The following is a 19541-nucleotide window of genomic DNA, read 5'->3' on the forward strand; positions in this document are numbered from 1 at the left end:
AGCTAACCCGCAGGCCCACTCTGCCCAGGCCTCTGCCTCTCACTAAGGATAACAAAAGCACCACTGCAGCAGCTCTGCTGTTCCGGAGAGACCATTCCAGAAGGATGTCTCTTATTGGAGTATTTCATGTCTGGAAAACGACTCCCCAGAAAGGAGTATATAAAGCTTTTCTCAAAGACTGGGGATGCAAAAAAAATCATGCATGTGAGTGCACATTATACAGTGGGGAATGCTATAAAACCACTGACTACCATGATCCCTGTTTTAAAACCTAAAAAACGTGGTTTGCTTTGGAAAGGCAGTGCATGCACAAGGAAAAACATTCAAACAGCCCCAAAGGGAATGAGGTGAAAGTAAGCCCCCCTCCCTCCCACTTGTCCCTGACTACTCCCTTCCACGGAAACCACTGTTTTCTGGATCGCCTTGACACCCATCTGTTCAAAGATAATCTTTACATGTACAAGCATAGATGTGTGTGCATGTGCATCTATATTCATTTTTAACTGCCTTAGTAGCACATGTTGCTCAACATCTTGCGTTTTTCTCCTAACTGCATATCTCAGAGATTGATAGTGATTAGTTAACTGTATATCTCAGAAATATGCATATATACAGATCTACCTCGTTCTTTGTTAAAGTTGCATAGTTCTCCACTCTGTTTGTACCAATACATATTTTTTTTTTTTAGCTTTTATTTGAGAGAGAGAGAGAGAGCAGGGGAGAGGGGCAGAAGAAAAGGGAGAGAATGTTAAGCAGGTTCCGTGCTCAGTGCAGTGCCCGACACAGGGCTCAATCCCACTACCCTGGGATCATGAGTTGGACGCTCAACTGACTGAGCCACCTAGGTGCTCTGAGTATGTATTTAGTCTCTTACTAATGGACATTCAGACTGTTTTTCAAACCATGCTGCAATTAATAACTTTGTTCAATTGCCTTTACACACATGTAAGAACATATTCTTAGAAAGGCAATTTCTGTGTTAGAGTAGTCATATTTTAGACTTTCGATGGAGAAGGCCGGTATAGTATAGAGCACTGCCTGGAGCCAAGTGCTGGCTCTGCCACTACCAGTTGGGTGAATGTGGGCAGGTCCCTTAGCCACTCTGGGCCACGGTTTCCCCATCTGTCATACTATCTCCCTCATAGGGTTGCTGTGAAATTTGAATGAGTTAATACACAAAAAATGCTTAGAAGAGCACCTGGTGTGCAATAAACACATAGCACTGGACTTCAGTATATTGTATTAATTATTTAGTTTGTCAAACTGCCTTCCAAGAGGCTAAGAATTTTTATTCCCACCATAGTGTCTTATTTCCCTCACCCTCACTCCCCAACATTGCTTATTTTCAAACTTTTCAGGTTTGCTAATTTGATGGGTAAAAAAGGTACCTTCTTGTGATTTTAATTTTTATAAACTCAGTTGCTGAATTCAGTGACCTTCATGGTTCCTATTCCTACTGAACCTCCTTGGAGCATGTGACATTTGCATTTGAAGACTAGACTGTCGGTTGTCCCCTTCTCCTTGGCAAGTCTTCTCTACTGCTTCCCAGAACACTGCACTCTACTCCTCTGGTTCTCCACCCTCCTTTCTCACTAGTCTTTTACTGGTTCCTCTTCCTCCTTCTCTCCTGCCATGTCTCTCAAGATCTTCTCAACATGGCTTCACCTACTTTTCTGACCTGATTTCCTATCCTATTTTCTGACTTCTTCTAAACACATCACCTACTTATTCTCTGAACCCTTTATGCTCTCCTGCCTCTGTCTTTGCTCATGTTCAGACTGGAATTCCATCACCTCTAGGCTTGCCACATAAAATACAGGACACCCTGTTAAATTTGAATTTCAGATAAACAATGACTGTTTCTGGTGTTTTTATTGTTTACCTGAAGTTCAAATTCAGCTGGGTATCTTATTTTATTGCTAAATCTGGCAAGCCTTTCCCCAGTATTTTGTACCCTAATGCGGTTTATACATCATTGCTACTTGTGTTCATACAGGAATGAAAGCCCCGATCAGGCAAGGGCTGGGTTTGTATTTGTATTTTGTATTGTGTGTAGGGCTGAGCACACAGTAGTTCCGCAGGAAATATTTGCTGAATTCAGTGATAATACATTTTCTTTTATTAGGGTATGGGAAACCTGCTCCTTCCTCTCATTCTCTCCCACCTCCAGCTGATGTTCTTAAAGATTCTGAGTAGCTATATATTAGTTACCTACTCCAGGCCCTCTTAGATTATCTATAATTTTATCTGTATGTATTTACTCCAGTTCAAGTGGATTAATTGAAATATGAAAAGGTGGTCTAGCATGGTAGCTAATGTCTCCACAGATTTAAGCCTTGGCTTCACCACTGACTAGCTGTACAATATTAGTCTTTTTTTTTTTTCCATCAATAAAATAGTAACAAGAAGTGCCTTACTACAGGCATGTGTGATTTAATCAGATCATATCCAGGCCAGGCACTCAGTATATAGTTAGGGTTCAATATATGTTAGCTATTATGACATTGAATATTGAAGGCTTTTCATTTAAAGATTCATTCACTTGGTCCCAAAATGTGGACATTCTTTGATGGTAGGTCTTTTTGCTTTATTTATTGAGGTATAATTGACATATAACATTAGTTTCAGGTGTACAACATAATGATACAATATTTATAGATAGATATTGTGTAATGATCACAATAAGTCTAGTTAACTTCTGCCACCATAGTTACAAAGTTTTTTTTCTGGTGATAAGAACTTTTAAGATCTACTCTTTTAACAACTTTCAAATGTGCATCATGTTTTTATGTGCATGAGCAGAGGACTGTGCCAATGATGGAAATAGTAAGGGGTAAAATGGGCGTGGTCCCTGTTCTCACAGATTTTACAATCCAGCATGAGCAATAACCATGGAGTTAGGAAAAAAAAAAACAAAACAAAACGAAAACTATGTAATTACAATCCATGAAAGAGTCCACAAAGGAAAACACTGGGGGCTATGAGAATTTACAAAAGGGGTCCTGAGAGAAAGCTTCCTTGAGAAATAATACCGGATGTTTATCTAATACTCAGCATATACCAGCCTATTTGATTGCTGGGGCTACCATAACAAAGTACCACAAACTGAATGGCTTAAACAACAGAAATCTATGTTCTCACCATTTCTGAGGCTGGAAGTCTGAGATCAAGTGTAGGCAGGATTGGTTTCTTCTGAGACCTTTCTCATTGAGTTATAGATAGCCATCTTCTCTCTATGTCTTCACAAAGTCTTCCTCTGTACCTGTCTACATCGATATTTCCTCTTCTTATGAGGACACCCATCAAGTTGGAATAGGGCCCACTCTAATAACCTCATTTTCACTTAATTACCTTTTAAAAGACCGTATCTCCAAATATGATCACATTCTGACATCCTGGGGATTTGGACTTCAACATATGAATTCTGGGGGCACAAAATTGAGCCCATAACAGCTACATACTAATCTATAGTCCTTACTTCAGTTATTTTACAGCAATCCTATCCTTGTTATTTTATACATTAAACTGATGTACAGAGAGGTTAAACCTTGCCTAAGGACATACTGTAAGGACACAAGTCTAAATGTCTAAACCAAACTGACTCCATGACAGGCTTTAAGTTTCCCCTCTAAACTAGAAGGCCTAAGTTTCAGCTTCCCCAAAACTGTCGGGCAGTTACACATTGCCCAAGGCAGGAGAAACCACCCTTGCAACACCCAATCAGGAAAGGCCGGCGACCACCCTCCACAATACTAAGGGAGAGGCCTAGAGATAGAAACTATAGATAGAACCCTGTTACCTAATGTTAAAGTTAACCCGTTAGTCGCCGAACAAGACCCTAGGCTCGCTCTGTGATTGGTTGAATTTAAAGGTACTCTAAATGTTGTAATTGGATCCCGCCAAAAGTAACGAATACTCTAGACAATGTGTATGGTTAAACCCGCTGTCAATGATGTTGAATAATTATGATTGGATCACTGTTCCCATGCCACAGCTTCTGTAACTCCCCCGTCACAAACCCCATAAAAACCCTACTCCTCCATTGTTCGGGGCTCTCAGCACGGATCCACTGCGTTGGTGAGGTCTGAGAGCCCGAGCTCGAGCCGGTAATAAAGCCCTTTGCTTTTGCATACGTGATTTGGACTCCTTGGTGGTCTTGGGATTTTGGGGAGATCGCGATCTGGGCATAACATTTGGGGGCTCGTCCGGGATTCCCCCCAGACCCCCCAAGGACCCCCGACACGTGGGGCCTACCGCCAGCTGGTAAGTGTACTTGTCTCTTAGTCTAACTCTTCCTGTCTTATGTTCTGGTCCCAGAGCATATTGGTATTGGGAAGTGGTCAATTATGGTCAGGCGGACGCGCCACGGGACCGTGACCACGGGGGATCCTGTGAAGACATTCCAGGCTCCCATCAGTAATGGGGTTCGAGGCCCCATCGGTAACAGGGTTCGAGGCCCCACCGGTAACAGAACTTGGTAACAGACGGAGCAGGTTGCTATCGCGAACCAGCGTGAGGCCGGCGTCTTATTTTTCTGTTGGCTAGCCTTCTGTGTCTGTGTCTCTCTATGGTTGTCAATTTTCTCTGTTGGTGTCTATTACCTTGTGACTGAGACTGACACTATGGGACAGACTTCATCCAAACCCTTAGACTTAATGTTAGCCCATTTTGGAGAGGTTAAAAAATGAGCTCATAACCTCTCAGTGATTGTCAGGAAAGGTCCATTTCAAACTTACTGCAGCTCAGAATGGTCCACTTTCAATGTGAGATGGCCACCGGACATTGTGGTTTGGGCCGATCTGATTGATAACCCACCCCCATAGATTAAAAGTTTCTTGCCTCCACAGAAACCTGACGTCCTGGCGGTGGCTGAAAAGCACCCGCCCACCTGGGCTTTGGAGCTACCGAAAAAGGAAACTAAACCCTCTGCACCTCTCTACCCTTTCTTACAGAGCGGAACGGAGGAAAAATTAACTTCTCCCCCTCCTTACCAACCCCTTCCACAGGACCCAGCAGGAATGGCAAAGGGCGCCACCCGAACCACCGTTGCCCTCTGTCCCGGTGCCCTCTGTCCCGGTGCCCTCTGTCCCAGAGGCCGTGGGGTCGGTGGAAATGGGCCCCGCCCTAGGGACCTGGAGCTGCCTCAAAGCAATGCCTGAGGGGCCGGACTCTACTGTCCTGCTCCTGAGGGCCACAGGCTGCCCCCCTGATGATAGGGGCAACCAGCCCCACCATTACTGGCCCTTCACCAAGAGTGATCTGTACAATTGGAGGTCTCAAAACACTCCGTTCTCGGAGAATCCCCGCGTCCTTATTAACCTTTTAGAAGCTGTTCTGTTCACTACTGAGGAGTGGGAAAGAATCCGTCGGAAGCCAGGAAATTGGTTCCTGGTCCCACTAGAGGTCCCACTGAGATTGATCAGGATCAAATTGATGCTGGGTTTCCCCTGGCACAGCTGGATTGGGACTATAACTCGGCTGAAGGTAAGGAGAGTCTCTTAGTCTACTGCCAGACTCCATTGGCAGGTCTCAAGGCTGCAGCTCACAAGCCTACTAATAAGGCCAAGGTCTAGGGGAAAAGAGCCTCCAAGATCTAGTGGTCGGGGCAGAAAGGGTATACAGCAACAGGGAAAGGGCAGAGGACAAACAAACAGATAAGAGCTGAGAAGAGACAAAACCAGGGTTTAGCCAAGATCCTACTTGCAGCAACTGCAGAACCGGAGGAACGGAAAAGACGCCTCAGGCAGTTGGCTTCAGGAAAAGAAGGTAAGGAGAACTCCAATCCCAGCCGCTCAAAGGCACCCTCGCTTAGGCAAAAATCAATGCACCTACTGCAAAGAAGGACATTGGGCCAAAGATTGCCCCAAGAAAAAGTCTAAAGCTCCCATTCTAGTAATGGGAGATGACAGTGACTAGGGGAGACGGGGTTTGGCACCCCTCCCCAAACCCAGGGTAACTTTAAAAATGGAGGTGAAGTCCACCGAGTTCCTAGTGGACACTGGGGGCTCACCATTCTGTGCTCCTACAACCTGCTGGCCCCCTGGCAAGCAAAACATCCTGGGTCCAGGAAGCCACAGGGATGAAACAGTATCCATGGACTACCCGAAGAACAGTGGACCTTGGTGTGGGCCGGGTACCCCACTCCTTTATGGTCATCCCAGACTGCCCCTACCCCTTGCTAGGCCGCAATCTGCTGACCAAGCTGGGAGCTCAGATTCATTTTTCGGCCAAAGGGACTAGGGTATTAGACCAGGCTGGGCAACCAATACATGTGCTCACTTTGGGGCTGGCGGACAAATATCACCTGCATGAGACTCCACTGACACCAGATGCGGGGATTCAACCTTGGCTCCAGCAGTTCCCGTCAGCGAGGGCTAAGACTGGGTGGCATGTAGGGCCGGCTTTGGTGTGGGCGCCCCTCATTACTCCTGGGAGGCCTAGGTGGCCTTCTTGCTGTCCAAGGGTGCCTTCGGCCCCACGGCGGTGCTGGTCTTCTTGGGTGGCAGCACTGCCTGGATGTTGGGTAGGACACCTCCCTGGGCGATCATCACGCTGCCCGGAAGCTTGTTGAGCTCCTCATCGTTGCGGATGGCCAACTCTGGAATCTCCATGGTGAGGTGCTCGAGCACGGCTGCCAGGTGCACCAGCGCGCAGGCACCGACCTGCGTAGTGGCCCTTGATGAAGAGGGACGCCTACCAAGGGGCTGAGGAACCACCGCCCGCCGAACGTTCCAAACCAAACATGAGACTGCCCAGATTGTGGCCAAGAAACTCCTAGAAGACATCTTCACAAGGTATGGCTTTCCTCAGATGATAGGGTCAGACAACGGACCTGCATTTGTGTCCAAGGTCAGCCAGAATTTAGCCACAGCCCTGGGGATTAATTGGAAATTACATTGTGCATACAGATCCCAGAGTTCAGGGCAGATAGAAAAAAAATGAATAGAACCCTAAAAGAGACCTTAACTAAATTGACCTTGGAGACTGGCAGAGACTGGGTGGCTCTCCTCCCCTTTGTACTCTATAGGGTGTGCAACTCCCCCTACCAGATGGGATTAACTCCTTTTGAAATCATGTTTGAGATGACCCCTCCCATCATTCCCAACCTCCAAGCACAGGTGATTAACGAGTTTGAAGATCAGCACCTACGGGATGCCTTAAGAAAAGTCCGGTGGGCCCATATATATGTCTGGCCTAAATTGTATAGAATGCATGATTACTAAACATAGGTTTGAGTTTTCATCTTCTATTACAGAAAAAGTAAGACTATTTGGACCTTTTGAAAAAGATGGTTTATGCTTAATTGGTTTCTGGGCCCACTGGAGGTTGGTTCAAAAATTCTAGTGTAAACTCCTCTCAATTAGTTACTAAGTCCTCAATTGGAGACTAAGGTTTCCTAAGTTAAAATTCTGCTAAGTGTATTTAAGATTGATGGAAAATAAGGAAAGCAATCCTGTATATAGGAAACTGAGAGATACATAAAAAAAGATGTAAGAAATGAAAATACATTTTTGTTGAGGGTAAAAGAAAGTAATTGTCCTAAATAAGACTGGTTGCTTAGAAAGAAATGGTTTTGGGACAAAGTTTAAAGGTAAAGAAAAGGTGTAGAAGGTCTGTGAAGGGAAATCTTTGAAAAGGAATTCTATGTGTGCTCAGGAAGGTTGAGATGAATGGAATTCAAAAAGTACACTGGTATAAGGTTAAAAATCTGCTTTTCTCTCTGGTCAAAAGACAAAGTTTTCTTGAATTATAAATCTGCTCTTGATAAGACAATGTAAACAAAGGTTTTCTCCTTTTGCTGCCAAGAAAACTAAAGCTTTAGGTTTCATCTTTATCAGGTCTTTGATTGTATAGTTAAAACTTCTCAATGTTGAAGGAGCTACTCCAACCAATGTTGGTTTCTAACTACTATATTATGTTATACATTGGCCTTTAAGATCTTTTATTGCCACTTTGGTTGAATAGAAAAAGTTTTAAGATTTGTATTGATCTGTAATTCTATTTAGGATACGCTTTATAACTTCCTAAGGTTTTAACAAACTTCCCAGGATTTGAATAGTTAAAAAGGTCTTTTGACCAATTAGGCCCATTTACTTAAGATGTTAAGTTACTTGGAAAAGCACTGTGTACAACAGTAAACCTTAGGTTGTATTGCATGAGTAAATTCTATAACTGCCCAAATATATATGCAAATCTAAAGTTTTAATGTTTTGGTATCGGGTTATCATGTAATATTCTGATTACTTAAAATATTATATGTCACAAAAATAACTGAATTGCTTTGTCAATTGCATCATACTGAACTCTCATCAAATCTTTAACAATGTCCATCTGAGATTTTTGTCATTGTTATCTTTAACAATGTCCATCTGAGATTTTGTCATTTGAATAGATTGCTTGAAAACTCCATTGCCCATTTACAAGAGTCCCTAACTTCACTGGCAGAAGTAGTACTTCAAAACAGAAGGGGGCTAGACTTGTTATTCCTCCAACAAGGAGGACTCTGTGCAGCATTAAAAGAAGAATGCTGTTTCTACGCAGACCATTCGGGTGCAATAAAAAATCTTTAAAGTTCGAGAGGGACTAGCCAAACAAAAGCGGGAACGAGAGCAAAACCAAGGATGGTTTGAATCATGGCTTAACAACTCACCCTGGCTAACTACCCTAATTTCTACCGTAATAGGCCCCCTACTGATCTTATCACTAATCCTAACGATTGGCCCCTGCATTCTTAATAAATTAATCCAATATATAAAACAAAGATTAGGTACCCTTCAGCTAATGGTCTTACGAGCCCAATATCAACCATTAGACCAAAGTGATGGAGATATGACTGACCCAGTATTGGGTCAGTTACAAGACAGAGGGGGAAGTGTAAGGACACAAGTCTAAACGTCTAAACCAAACTGACTCCATGACAGGCTTTAAGTTTCCCCTCTAAACTAGAAGGCCTAAGTTTCAGCTTCCCCAAAACTATCGGGCAGTTACACATTGCCCAAGGCAGGAGAAACCACCCTTGCAACACCCAATCAGGAAAGGCCGGCGACCACCCTTCACAATACTAAGGGAGAGGCCTAGAGATAGAAACTATAGATAGAACCCTGTTACCTAATGTTAAAGTTAACCCGTTAGTCGCCGAACAAGACCCTAGGCTCGCTCTGTGATTGGTTGAATTTAAAGGTACTCTAAATGTTGTAATTGGATCCCGCCAAAAGTAACGAATACTCTAGACAATGTGTATGGTTAAACCCGCTGTCAATGATGTTGAATAATTATGATTGGATCACTGTTCCCATGCCACAGCTTCTGTAACTCCCCCGTCACAAACCCCATAAAAACCCTACTCCTCCATTGTTCGGGGCTCTCAGCACGGATCCACTGCTTTGGTGAGGTCTGAGAGCCCTTTGCTTTTGCATACGTGACTCGGACTCCTTGGTGGTCTTGGGATTTTGGGGAGATCGCAATCTGGGCATAACAATACAATACCTAGAAATCAATGGAACTGGGGCTTAAACCCAGGTAACCGCTCACTAAAGGCTTATTATGGTGCTGAAGGATGAGTTAGAGCTGGCCCAGCAAAGTTTAGAGGGAACACACCAGGCAGAGGGAGAAAGGGGTTAAGGACTTGGAGTGGAAGAGAGGCTGGCACATATAAAGAAATGAAAAAGTAGAGCTGATGATGTTACAGAAGTGGGGCAGGGCACAACATGGCATTCCTTACAAGCCATGGTTAGGATTAAACTTTTGTTCTTTATCCTAAGATCAATCAGAAAACATTGAAAGAGGATTCTACCTGCTGAATAGAGAATCACTTGAAGGAACTGAAAAATCTTAGTTTTAGTTTTTTACACTTGAGGGCCCCGAAGTCTGCTAGTTTTTCCAATACGTTACACTCAAGCTTCTACCTGATCTATGAAATACATGACACTCAAGCCTCTACCTAATCTCTAAGAGTGAAATATTTGTAGAGTTAGCCTCCTGCAAGTGTGAACTACTTAAAGTAGGTGGGCATGTATTTGAAAGGAATGCATAGCATAGGTGAGCTGTGTGCTATGTTGGGCTCCTCAGAGGGGATAGGAAAGTTGAAAATTCCAGGTCTGCCATCAGACTGACTTCCTCTTGGTCTGTTGTTTGGGCAGCTTTAAACGCAGAAACGTACTCAGGGCCCCCAACTCAGCATTACAGCCTCAGTTGTAAAGAGTAAGACCAAGCAGCTTTGCCTAATATTTTAAAACAGCTGTATTGATATATAATTTACATGCTGTAAAATTCACCTGTTCTAAGTGTACTATGACTTTCAGTAAATTTACAATACAATCATCACCACAATCCAGTTTTGGAACGGGATTTCCATCACACTGAAAATATCTGCCCTGTTAGTTGGCAGCTAGTTGTGGCCTATTCCCACCCCAGGTCTAACTAGTGTACTGTACTGTATGAGACGACTTTACAGGCCCCACATACTCTTGCAAGGAACCCAAGACTGGACTCCCAATTAATATGAATACGGGCCATTATATGTGTTTTGTTAGTGGGCCAAGTATATCCAAACTGGGTCTGTGTAAAGTGTTCCTTCATTCATCCACTACGTGGAGCTTATCGTCTAGATAGGGCAAAAGCGCTAAGCCTGTGCCTCTACACACGACATGCATGTATCTGGAGATGAGCACACACCATGTGCCAGGATGTGATGAGTAATGTGAATCCAAGACAGAGGACTAGTCGGTGCCGTGTGCGCCTGCGCAATTTCGCGAGCGCCTAGATACCGGTAACCGAAACCCCCTGCTCGAGATCTGTCGGTTCAGCTGCTGGGGTCCCGCCGTTTCGGACCTGAGAGCCCATCCGTGACACCTAGCGAACCCAGGCCTGGTAGGTAACTCCCTAACCCCTCGCCTTCCCTACTCAGCTCACAAGCAACACCAGGATTATCAAGTCGCGAGCCCCGGTCTCCAGGGAAGTGGATCTCTCCCCTGGCCACACCCCTCATTTTACTAGCCCTCGTTTCATTGGACCGTGAAGGGGATAGTCCCGCCCCTTCGTGCTGACGCCAGCAGCCACGTACCACGTTTCTACGTGTCTGGAGCCTAAAGGCGGAAGTTACGCCAGCGACTCGAGAGCTGAGCGGCGGACCTGAAAGAATATAGGCCACAAGAGGCAAGGGGGCGGGCAGACGGCATTGGAAAGCGCCGGAAGTGGTCTTGCTGAGGAGGGGTGGGAGAGCGGTGGGCCAGGCAGCTCACTTGGTTGTAGCTGGGCGCCTCGGTAAGCCGTACTTTCACTTCTTTCCGAGAGCCTGGCCCAGTGTCTCCGCCTCTGTCAACATGGATTTCAGGGAAATTCTCCTGATAGCTTCCAAAGGACAGGGTGTCAACAACGTGCCGGTAAGTACCAGACGGGTGCCAGTGTAGGAGACCCTAATCTTCAAGTTTGGAATTTGTGGCCCGTGGAACTTCCAGGCATCCGCCTATAGACTCCGGGAGAGGAAAGACCTGGACGCCTTATTTGCTTTTCTTGGGCGTGCATTCTTGGGGAGTGGGTGAAAAGGGGCTTGAGGTACGAAGTGGAAGCCTTCCGGCGAGTAGGTTTCGCCGGCTTAGTCACCCCTGCAACGTGGACTTTGCAGTGCGGGCGTTTTAGAGTTGTGTGAAGGCTGGTGAGTGAAACCGTGCCTGGTACATGGTGGAATCCAGCGCTAGTAGTTTCTGGCTTTGGCATAAACTTCAGCCCAAAGGTTGGAAAGAAAGCGTGTATGTTGGGGAGTTTGAGGGCTTTTAGGGACGTAGTCTGATAGCCTTTTGGGTGATTTCCTGCCTAAGATGAGGTCACACATTGTGTGATTTCTCTAACTAGTTGTCTGATGAGAGGATTAACACCTCCCAAAGGTTTAATAATACCTTTTGTATCGGGAAGAGAAATTGAGCGGATTCCACGAAATCCTTGGCCAACAGAATGGGCGAGCTAGTTTCAACTTCCGTTACTTGTGGCCTTCCAGAATTGTCTTTGTTTGAAATCTATGCCCCATTTGCTCAGTACTTTTGCAAACTCGCTAATATTCGCAGAGCGATGTAACACTTTTAAAGTCTACATGCCGAAGTGGTGGAGAGAACCTGGTCTGCGGGGTGTAGCTGTTTTGCATAAACTAATCATTTCTGGATCCTCAGATGGTACCCACAGCACAGCTGTAAACCGACAAATTGCATTGTGATACCTGCGGTTTGAGCAGTGAGGTGTAGAGCTCGAACAGCTCTCTGTTAAAGTCAGTTCAACTGGAATTTATTGAGCTCTCTCTCTGTGTTCTGCATTTCTTAGATTTTTGTGTATTTGCAGTGTTTTGTTTTTCCCACTACTGCACTTTTCTTGTCTTCTGAGGCTGGACCATTCTTTTACGCCTTTGAAAATATTGATCTGAATATAGTAAAGTAATTGGTAAATAAAACTGGTTTCTGTCAGTTTAATATTTTATTACATTCCCATAAATTCATCTCCCATCCTGAGTACTCTGGATAATCATTCCCCTAAGCCATGAGTCATAAGGTCTGCAGGTTGAACTTTTGGGCTTAAACCACTGAAACTTTGAACAACAGAATTTACTTTGTACAGAGTCTGTAAATTTCCTAGACAAGTCAATATTGGATCCCATAACCATTCATCTTTGCATAATTAGGTCCATATTTTATTTTAGATCTTCCTGACTTTCAGTGGAGGTCAAAAATAGATAATACTAGCTTTGATAACTTAGTAGCATTTTGAGGAAGAATCAGAACCAAGTTATTCTAAAAACCAATAGCTGCTGGGAGAAAAGCAGACATTACTAAAGCAGAAGATTTCAAAATCTGTGTATATTTTAGAATATGTACATTATCAACAGATCTATTAAATAACAAAGATTGGAAGCAAAAAAAGACAGGTAAATTGGTGAGATCATTTAAAATTTAATGAATGAATATAGACATATATTTTATGAAAGCATACATTCCCTTCCCCACCCTCAACCCCCACAAAAAGCTAGAAAGCCTAGAGGTTTGATTTAGTTAGCATTATAATCCTTATCTTTTTACACCAGATGAATGTATCACAAAAGAAACTATTGAGGAGCAGAGCAAGACAGTTCAGTTTAATTCATGATCTTGCTTTCACTTGGCTTATCTAATTATTCTCAGTTACTTTATCAGCTCAAAGCAAATAAAGCCTCTGAGAGCACACCATCAATTGTGAAATCTATATTGTACAGTGAAATAGACTGTTGCAAAGCAGGTATCCTTGTAAACTGTCTTCCAAGTCAAGAAACAATATTTCAATCATGCACATGCACCCCATGTTTGACATAAGTTGTACTGATTGATTGATGGTCTGAAAACCACAGAGGCTTTGCAGTAACTGACAGCATAACCCCATCCCTCTCTAGTGTTCGGTTCATATTTTCCTTTTAGCCCCACCTTCCATTTCAGTCTTATCAGCCAGTGTTGAGATTTCAGTCTTCACAGTTCCTATGTCAAACTTTGCTACAGAAAGGAAGTACGGTGACTAGCACTGATTAACTCCAACGATGGCTAAAATATAAAACACCTGGACAGCCACTTTGAACTCTTTTTTTTTTTTTTTAATTATTTTTGAGAGAGAGAGAGAGAGAGAGAATTCCAAGCAGGCTTTGCACTCACAGCACAGGGCCTGACGTGGGGCTCATCTCAAAACCATGAGATCATTACTTGAGTCGGCATCAAGAGTTGACACTTAACCGACTGAGCCACCCAGGTGACCCTACAGGGCTTCACTTCTAAGAGGTATCTGTTGTGTCTGGTTTGAGAAGCAGTGAACATTTCTGTAATGCAAATTGTTTTCTGTTGTTTCTTTTAAGGAGAAATAGTTATCTTTATAATGTTTTATTAAAATGGAGGATTGCATCATGCCTAGCAATATTAGGCATGCTATCATTTCCCAGTGGAAAACTGAATTTAACAAAACAGCTGATCAAGGTGATGTAACCAGTTATTGTTGCAGGCTCTGTTTATATTTAAAGGAGAAAAGATGTTTTTGGTAACCTTGCACTTAAAATTTTTTCCCCTGGTTATTCTAGGAAAAACCAAGTGTCTTGATTTGATAGAATGATAGAGCTTAGAATATGGGTTCTTGTAGGTTCTAAGTAACTATAATTGATGACTGGTAGTACATAAGACAAGTTATGTGGCTTTCCCACAGTCATACTGTGAAAATCATCCCAGACAAGATACTGTCGCTCTGGTGTGATCCTCAAATCAAAAAGTAAAGACAAAGCATTTATGTGGTACTAGACATATAAGGGTTTGGCGACTACAGCCCCTTGAGGGTACTGAAAAAGGAGCTCAGAGACTTTAACCAGGGTACAAGTTCAGATGTCTTGAGGGCCAGGTAGATAATGTAAGTTCTTGAAGTAGTATGGGTATAAAATGACATTAATGGAAGCTCTTGAAGTAGTCCGGATATAAAATGATAAGTGCCAAGCAAGCCTACCATGTGTTACAGTAGTTATATTTCCTTTTAAAGAACAGTATGGGCCAACAATGTTTCTGCAAGCAATCACTTTGCCACTTTTGATTTATTGGTTATAACTGGATTGCTTCCCATGCTTGGATCTGAAGAGGAGTTTGTCAGGGCCTGAAGTAGCTTTGGGTCGCTAGCCTAGAGGAGTAGTCCTGTTTAACCAGTGTTTTAGGGAGAAGGTCTTTTAAAGGTCTCCCACCACAGAGGTTCTGTTATTTTTCTTCCCCATCACTACCTAAGAGAATCTCTTTCTGAATAATAATGATAATGACAACAACTACCATTTACAATGCTTACGTGGTGCCAGGCACTGTTCTAAGCACTTTATGTACATTGGCTAATTTACTCACTGTAATGACCGTATAAAGAAGGCTATTTTGTGGATAAGGAAACTGAGGCCTTAACTGATGAAGAAACTTGTCTAAAGTCACACAGCTAATAAGTGACAGGGCTAGTAATGGCAGAGCAGAGAATTTTATGCAGGCTAACTGGCTCCAGAGTTCTTGCTCTTAATCATGACCCTGTGTTACATGAAGAGTGTATTGGATATGAGGAAGGTTGTCATTTATAAAGCCTGAACTGATCCAGCTTCCTACCCTTAAGTCCAGCCTAATCTAGCCTTAGGCAACAGCTGTTGATTTCTGTGGCACTTCTCAGTGTACAGTAAAGTCTGGTGGGAGAGAAATTGAAAGGCAGACCAACAACACTGGGACATTGGTGGGTAGAGATTTACAGCCTGTTTGGGAGAGTGCCAGCATGGCTGCCAGAAATAGTCTGAGGGTGAGGGAGGATAAGATAGAAAGTGGTGGACCTGTTTGTGGTCATGGCACCATCCAAGAGGCAGATGGAAATTCAGGAAGGGTGTTTAAGATTGAGGCTAGAGGGGCACCTGCAGGGCTCAGTCGGTTCAGCATTTGACTCTTGGTTTCGGCTCAGGTCATGATCTCACAGTTCGTGGGTTCAGCCCTGTGTCCGGCTCTACGCTGACAGTGCAGAGCCTGCCTGGGATTCTCTCTGCCCCGCCCCCCGCCCCCGCTCGCTCTCGCTGTCTCTCTTTCTCTCAAAATAAATAAAATTGAGGTTAGAGCTGGATGAAAGTGTTGGGATTAAGTTAGAAGTGAGACATGTAGTGGGAATACTTTTGGACCTGAGTCAGGAGACTTAGATTCTAATTCACACTCTGTTACAAACTGTGTGAGTGACAACCAGTTAATATACACTTGTGCTTTTTGGGCCACTTCTAACATAGAGGTTGGGCTAGGGACTCTGAGGTACCCCTCTGGTATTATATTTTATAATCAGGTACATTTTGATCAACACAGTAATAGTAAATTTTGCATTTGACCCTATAGCAATCCTGAATAGCATGCTGTTTGACTGTTTTATTTTCACTCTTTCACCATCTGGCTAAGCAAGCCTAATGCAAGCCATTCATTTTCCAGGCCTGCATTTATTCCTGGACTATGATGTTTACAGACATTTTAGAAATTGTGTAGCATTATTAAACTCAAAGATATATCCTTTGATTATTCCTAACTCTAACTAATAATAAATCTCTAACATGTATAAAGCCATCAGGAAATTTATATTTTCTATAATCACAATATGTTGTTATCTCCTGAGTAAAGAACAACTTTCAAGAAGGGATTGGTTAATGATCCCGACATCACATATTTGGTTAACACATATTTCCAGAACAGAAAACTCCTTATTTTCTTAATCTGACCCTGGCAGTATAATTTCGGTGCAAGGAACACACGTGTCTTAAAGTGAGTTAATGTTTTCTAGGTCTGCTGCCTTCCAAATTACAAATCTTGGCAAAATCTCTGACACTGTATTTAAATGGCATAAGCTTCACTGCTGTGGATCATTCACTGGGGTCCAGCAGAATGACTGAGCTGGCTTGCAGTATAATAAAATGGATACACTTAGGATAAAAGAAACTCTTGTCCAGCTGCTTTTCATGAAGCTCAAACAATGAAGCCGCCTGGTGCCTTGAATCAGATTCAGAATTGGTGGGTGCATCTCCATGTGCTGCTGCTAGAGCTAAATGTGACCATCTGATGCAGGAGAAAGTGCCAAATACTTCTTCTGCTTTATTAAATAAAATATAATGTAATCCCAGCCTGAGGCTTTTTATTTTTATGTTTTTAAACATGGTTCTCTACTGGGCTAGCCCTGTGGGCGTAGGGGATTAGCTAATAAAATATTCTGTTACAACAGATCTCAGATCTTTTGATGAACAGAGTCTGACTACAACCCCTTTTTAAAAGGTCTGGCTAGCTTCCTGTTAGGAATATCTACAGCCCTAGATCCAAGAGAAATGATGCTCACACAAAAAACTTGAACACAAGGGTCCATGGCAGCATTATTCATAATAGCCAAAAAGTAAAACCGATACCCATCAACTGATGAGTAGATAAAATGTCGTAAATCAGCACAATGAAATATTCAGCCATAAAAAGAAATGAAGTACTGACACATGTTACAATGTGAACCTTGAGAACATTGTACTAAGGGAAAGTACCAAGATACAGAAGGCCACAGTAGCAGCCAAGGCTCTCCAGAGAAGCCGAACCAATAGGATTTATTTTAGGAAATCGCTTCATCTAATTGTGGGGGCTGGCAAGTCTGAAATTCGTAGGGCCAATACCTTCTTCTCTGAGAAAACTCAGGTTTTGCTCTTAGGGCCTTCAACTGATTAGATGAATACCATCGGCATTATGGAGGGTAATCTGCTTTACCTAAAGTTAGCTGATTGTAGATGTTAACCACACTTGCAAAATACCTTCACAGCAACACTAGATTAGTGTTTGCTTAAATAACTGAGTGCTATAGCCTAGTGGCGCTGACACACAAAACTGACCATGGCAGCCACATATTGTAGGATTTCATTTTTTCTTTCAAAGTTTTTATTTGAGCAAAAAAAAAAAGGTAGAAAAGTCAGCACTGACATCAGAGTAAAATTACATTATCACCATTTAAATTGACTTAGGTATTACATAATTGTCATTGTAAAGTTCTAGGTATATTCTGTTTTTACTTCAAAAGAATGAGGATGATACCTGTGCCGAAACTGAAACATTTAATGGTCATAGGAACTAATTGTTCTTTTAATTTCCCATAAGCTAGGGAAATAATTAGAATTTTTCAGTTCAGGGATGTAAGGAACTAACTTACAGAGCATTCTCTCAAAGATATTTTCTAGGCCTTTGAAAGGCCTGTTTTCAAACTTAATAATAGAGTCAAGTGAAAATTAACAATAAGGATTTTCAAAATTGAAAAATCTTAATACTTTTTATAATCACTCATATATAACCATTTGTCTATGGCCTGTAAATTTTACCTTATATTGAGATAAATATTGTTGTATAATGGTATACTGGGTACATGATTCCATTTATATGAAATGTCCAGAATTGGCAAATCCACAGAAACAGAAAGTAGGTTCGTGGTTGCCAGGGGCAGAGGGGAGAGAGGGAATGGGGAGTGACTGCTAAAGGGGAAGAGATTTCTTTAGGGGATAATGTAAATGTTCTAGACTCCAGTAGTGGTGATGGTTGTACAACTCTGGATATACTAAAAACCAATGAATTGTACACATTAAATGGGTGGATTTTAGGTGCCTGGGTGATTTGGTCAATTAAGCATCTGACTTTTGGTTTCAGCTCAGATCATGATCCCAAGGTCATGGAATCCAGTTACATTGGGCTCCAGGCTGATGAGCAAGAAGCCTGCTTAAGATATTCATTCTCATTCTCTCTCCCTCCCCCTCCCTCCTCCTTCCTCTCCTCCTCCCTNTCTCTAAAATTAAAAATTTTTTTAAAGCTTGAATTTTATGGGATGTGAATTATATCTCAATAAAACTGTTAAGAAAGAAGAAAATTATCTGTGGAGTTATAGACACCCCCCCCCTTTTTTTTAGCACCAGATTTCTAGGTTTTGACCTAAACTTTGCCTAAGAGAATATTTTAATATTTTCCTGGTATCTGCTTTTGAGTACATCAAGCTACAGCAGACGTAAGAAACTGTTAATTATGACTCAGCTCATGTCAGTGAATAAGATTAAGCCTCATCAAGTTAGGACCTTGCCCCTCTTGTTTCCTAGCAGACCCATGAAATGAGACTTGTAATAGATTTATTGAATCCCTTCTACATCATAGGACAGGACAAAAAGTACTACAGAGTTGTTGGGTTAAAGATAAAGTCAACTTGATAAATACCCTTGAGTATTAAAGCTGCTAAAACAAAAAAGCTGAGTTTAAAATTGGCAATGTGAACAGATGGAAATAGGTGGATACTTGGAAAAAAGCTGAAAGTAATCTTTGTACTTCTTTTCTGAGTGAATCTGAGAGCCTGACCACCCTGTTCCCCTGTTTCTTCTTTGTGTTCTGCCTTTCCTATATTTTTATGTTCCTTTTTGGTATTTCCCAAAGTGCAGTGGATCTAGCTCTGGCTGTACCATGATCTTAGGTGATACAAAAATCGTTTTTTCTCAGTTTTATATATATATGTATGTATATACATAAATGGTTATATTTTGATATGATCTGCAAAAATGTAACTAGCCCTTAAGTCCATCATTTCATGGATATTATTGCTTGAAGTAAAGTTATAAGTCATGGTGTTAGGTCTATATATTTTCTTAAAATTAGTAAATAATAATGCAGATGGTATACTAAAAGGGCAAAAATCATGCAGATGTTCTGCAGACGACTGAAGCTCAGTAAACTGTACCCCATTGATGCTGTTGTTTTCCTTTTGGCTGCTTGTATTCAGTCGTAAGTAGCTTTTCAGCTAGTCCTATCTCATTACCTATCTCTTGAAGTCCTAGGATAGGAAGATGTCTATCCTGAAATCAAATCAAGAAGTGCTCATTGCTGTAATATCTAGGTAACAAACCAGTGCTGATCAAGGTAACACTAACATGTATATTGGCGGTAAAGGGGGGGCACTTTGTATAAGCTTTGATTTGGCAGGCGAACATATGTACTAGGTTGTTGGCAGGGACACGAAAATCTTGT

The 19541-nt window shown here is 42.4% G+C and overlaps 1 protein-coding gene and 1 pseudogene across 1 annotated transcript in view; both read left to right on the forward strand.

Moving 5' to 3' along the window:
• LOC144229118 (uncharacterized) overlaps positions 1 to 6395 on the forward strand; it is a 26185-nt pseudogene extending 19790 nt beyond the window's left edge.
• A 4759-nt stretch (positions 6396 to 11154) lies between these two features.
• Positions 11155 to 19541, forward strand: part of SPTY2D1 (SPT2 chromatin protein domain containing 1) — a 20709-nt gene continuing 12322 nt past the window's right edge. The window contains exon 1 of the mRNA XM_077761089.1: positions 11155 to 11381. Coding sequence (XP_077617215.1) covers positions 11322 to 11381 — 60 coding nt within the window. The 5' untranslated portion in view covers positions 11155 to 11321. The remainder of the gene's footprint in view (positions 11382 to 19541) is intronic.

This window comes from Crocuta crocuta, unplaced genomic scaffold, assembly GCF_008692635.1.
Source record: "Crocuta crocuta isolate KB4526 unplaced genomic scaffold, BGI_CrCroc_1.0 scaffold233, whole genome shotgun sequence".
Lineage (NCBI taxonomy): Eukaryota > Metazoa > Chordata > Mammalia > Carnivora > Hyaenidae > Crocuta > Crocuta crocuta.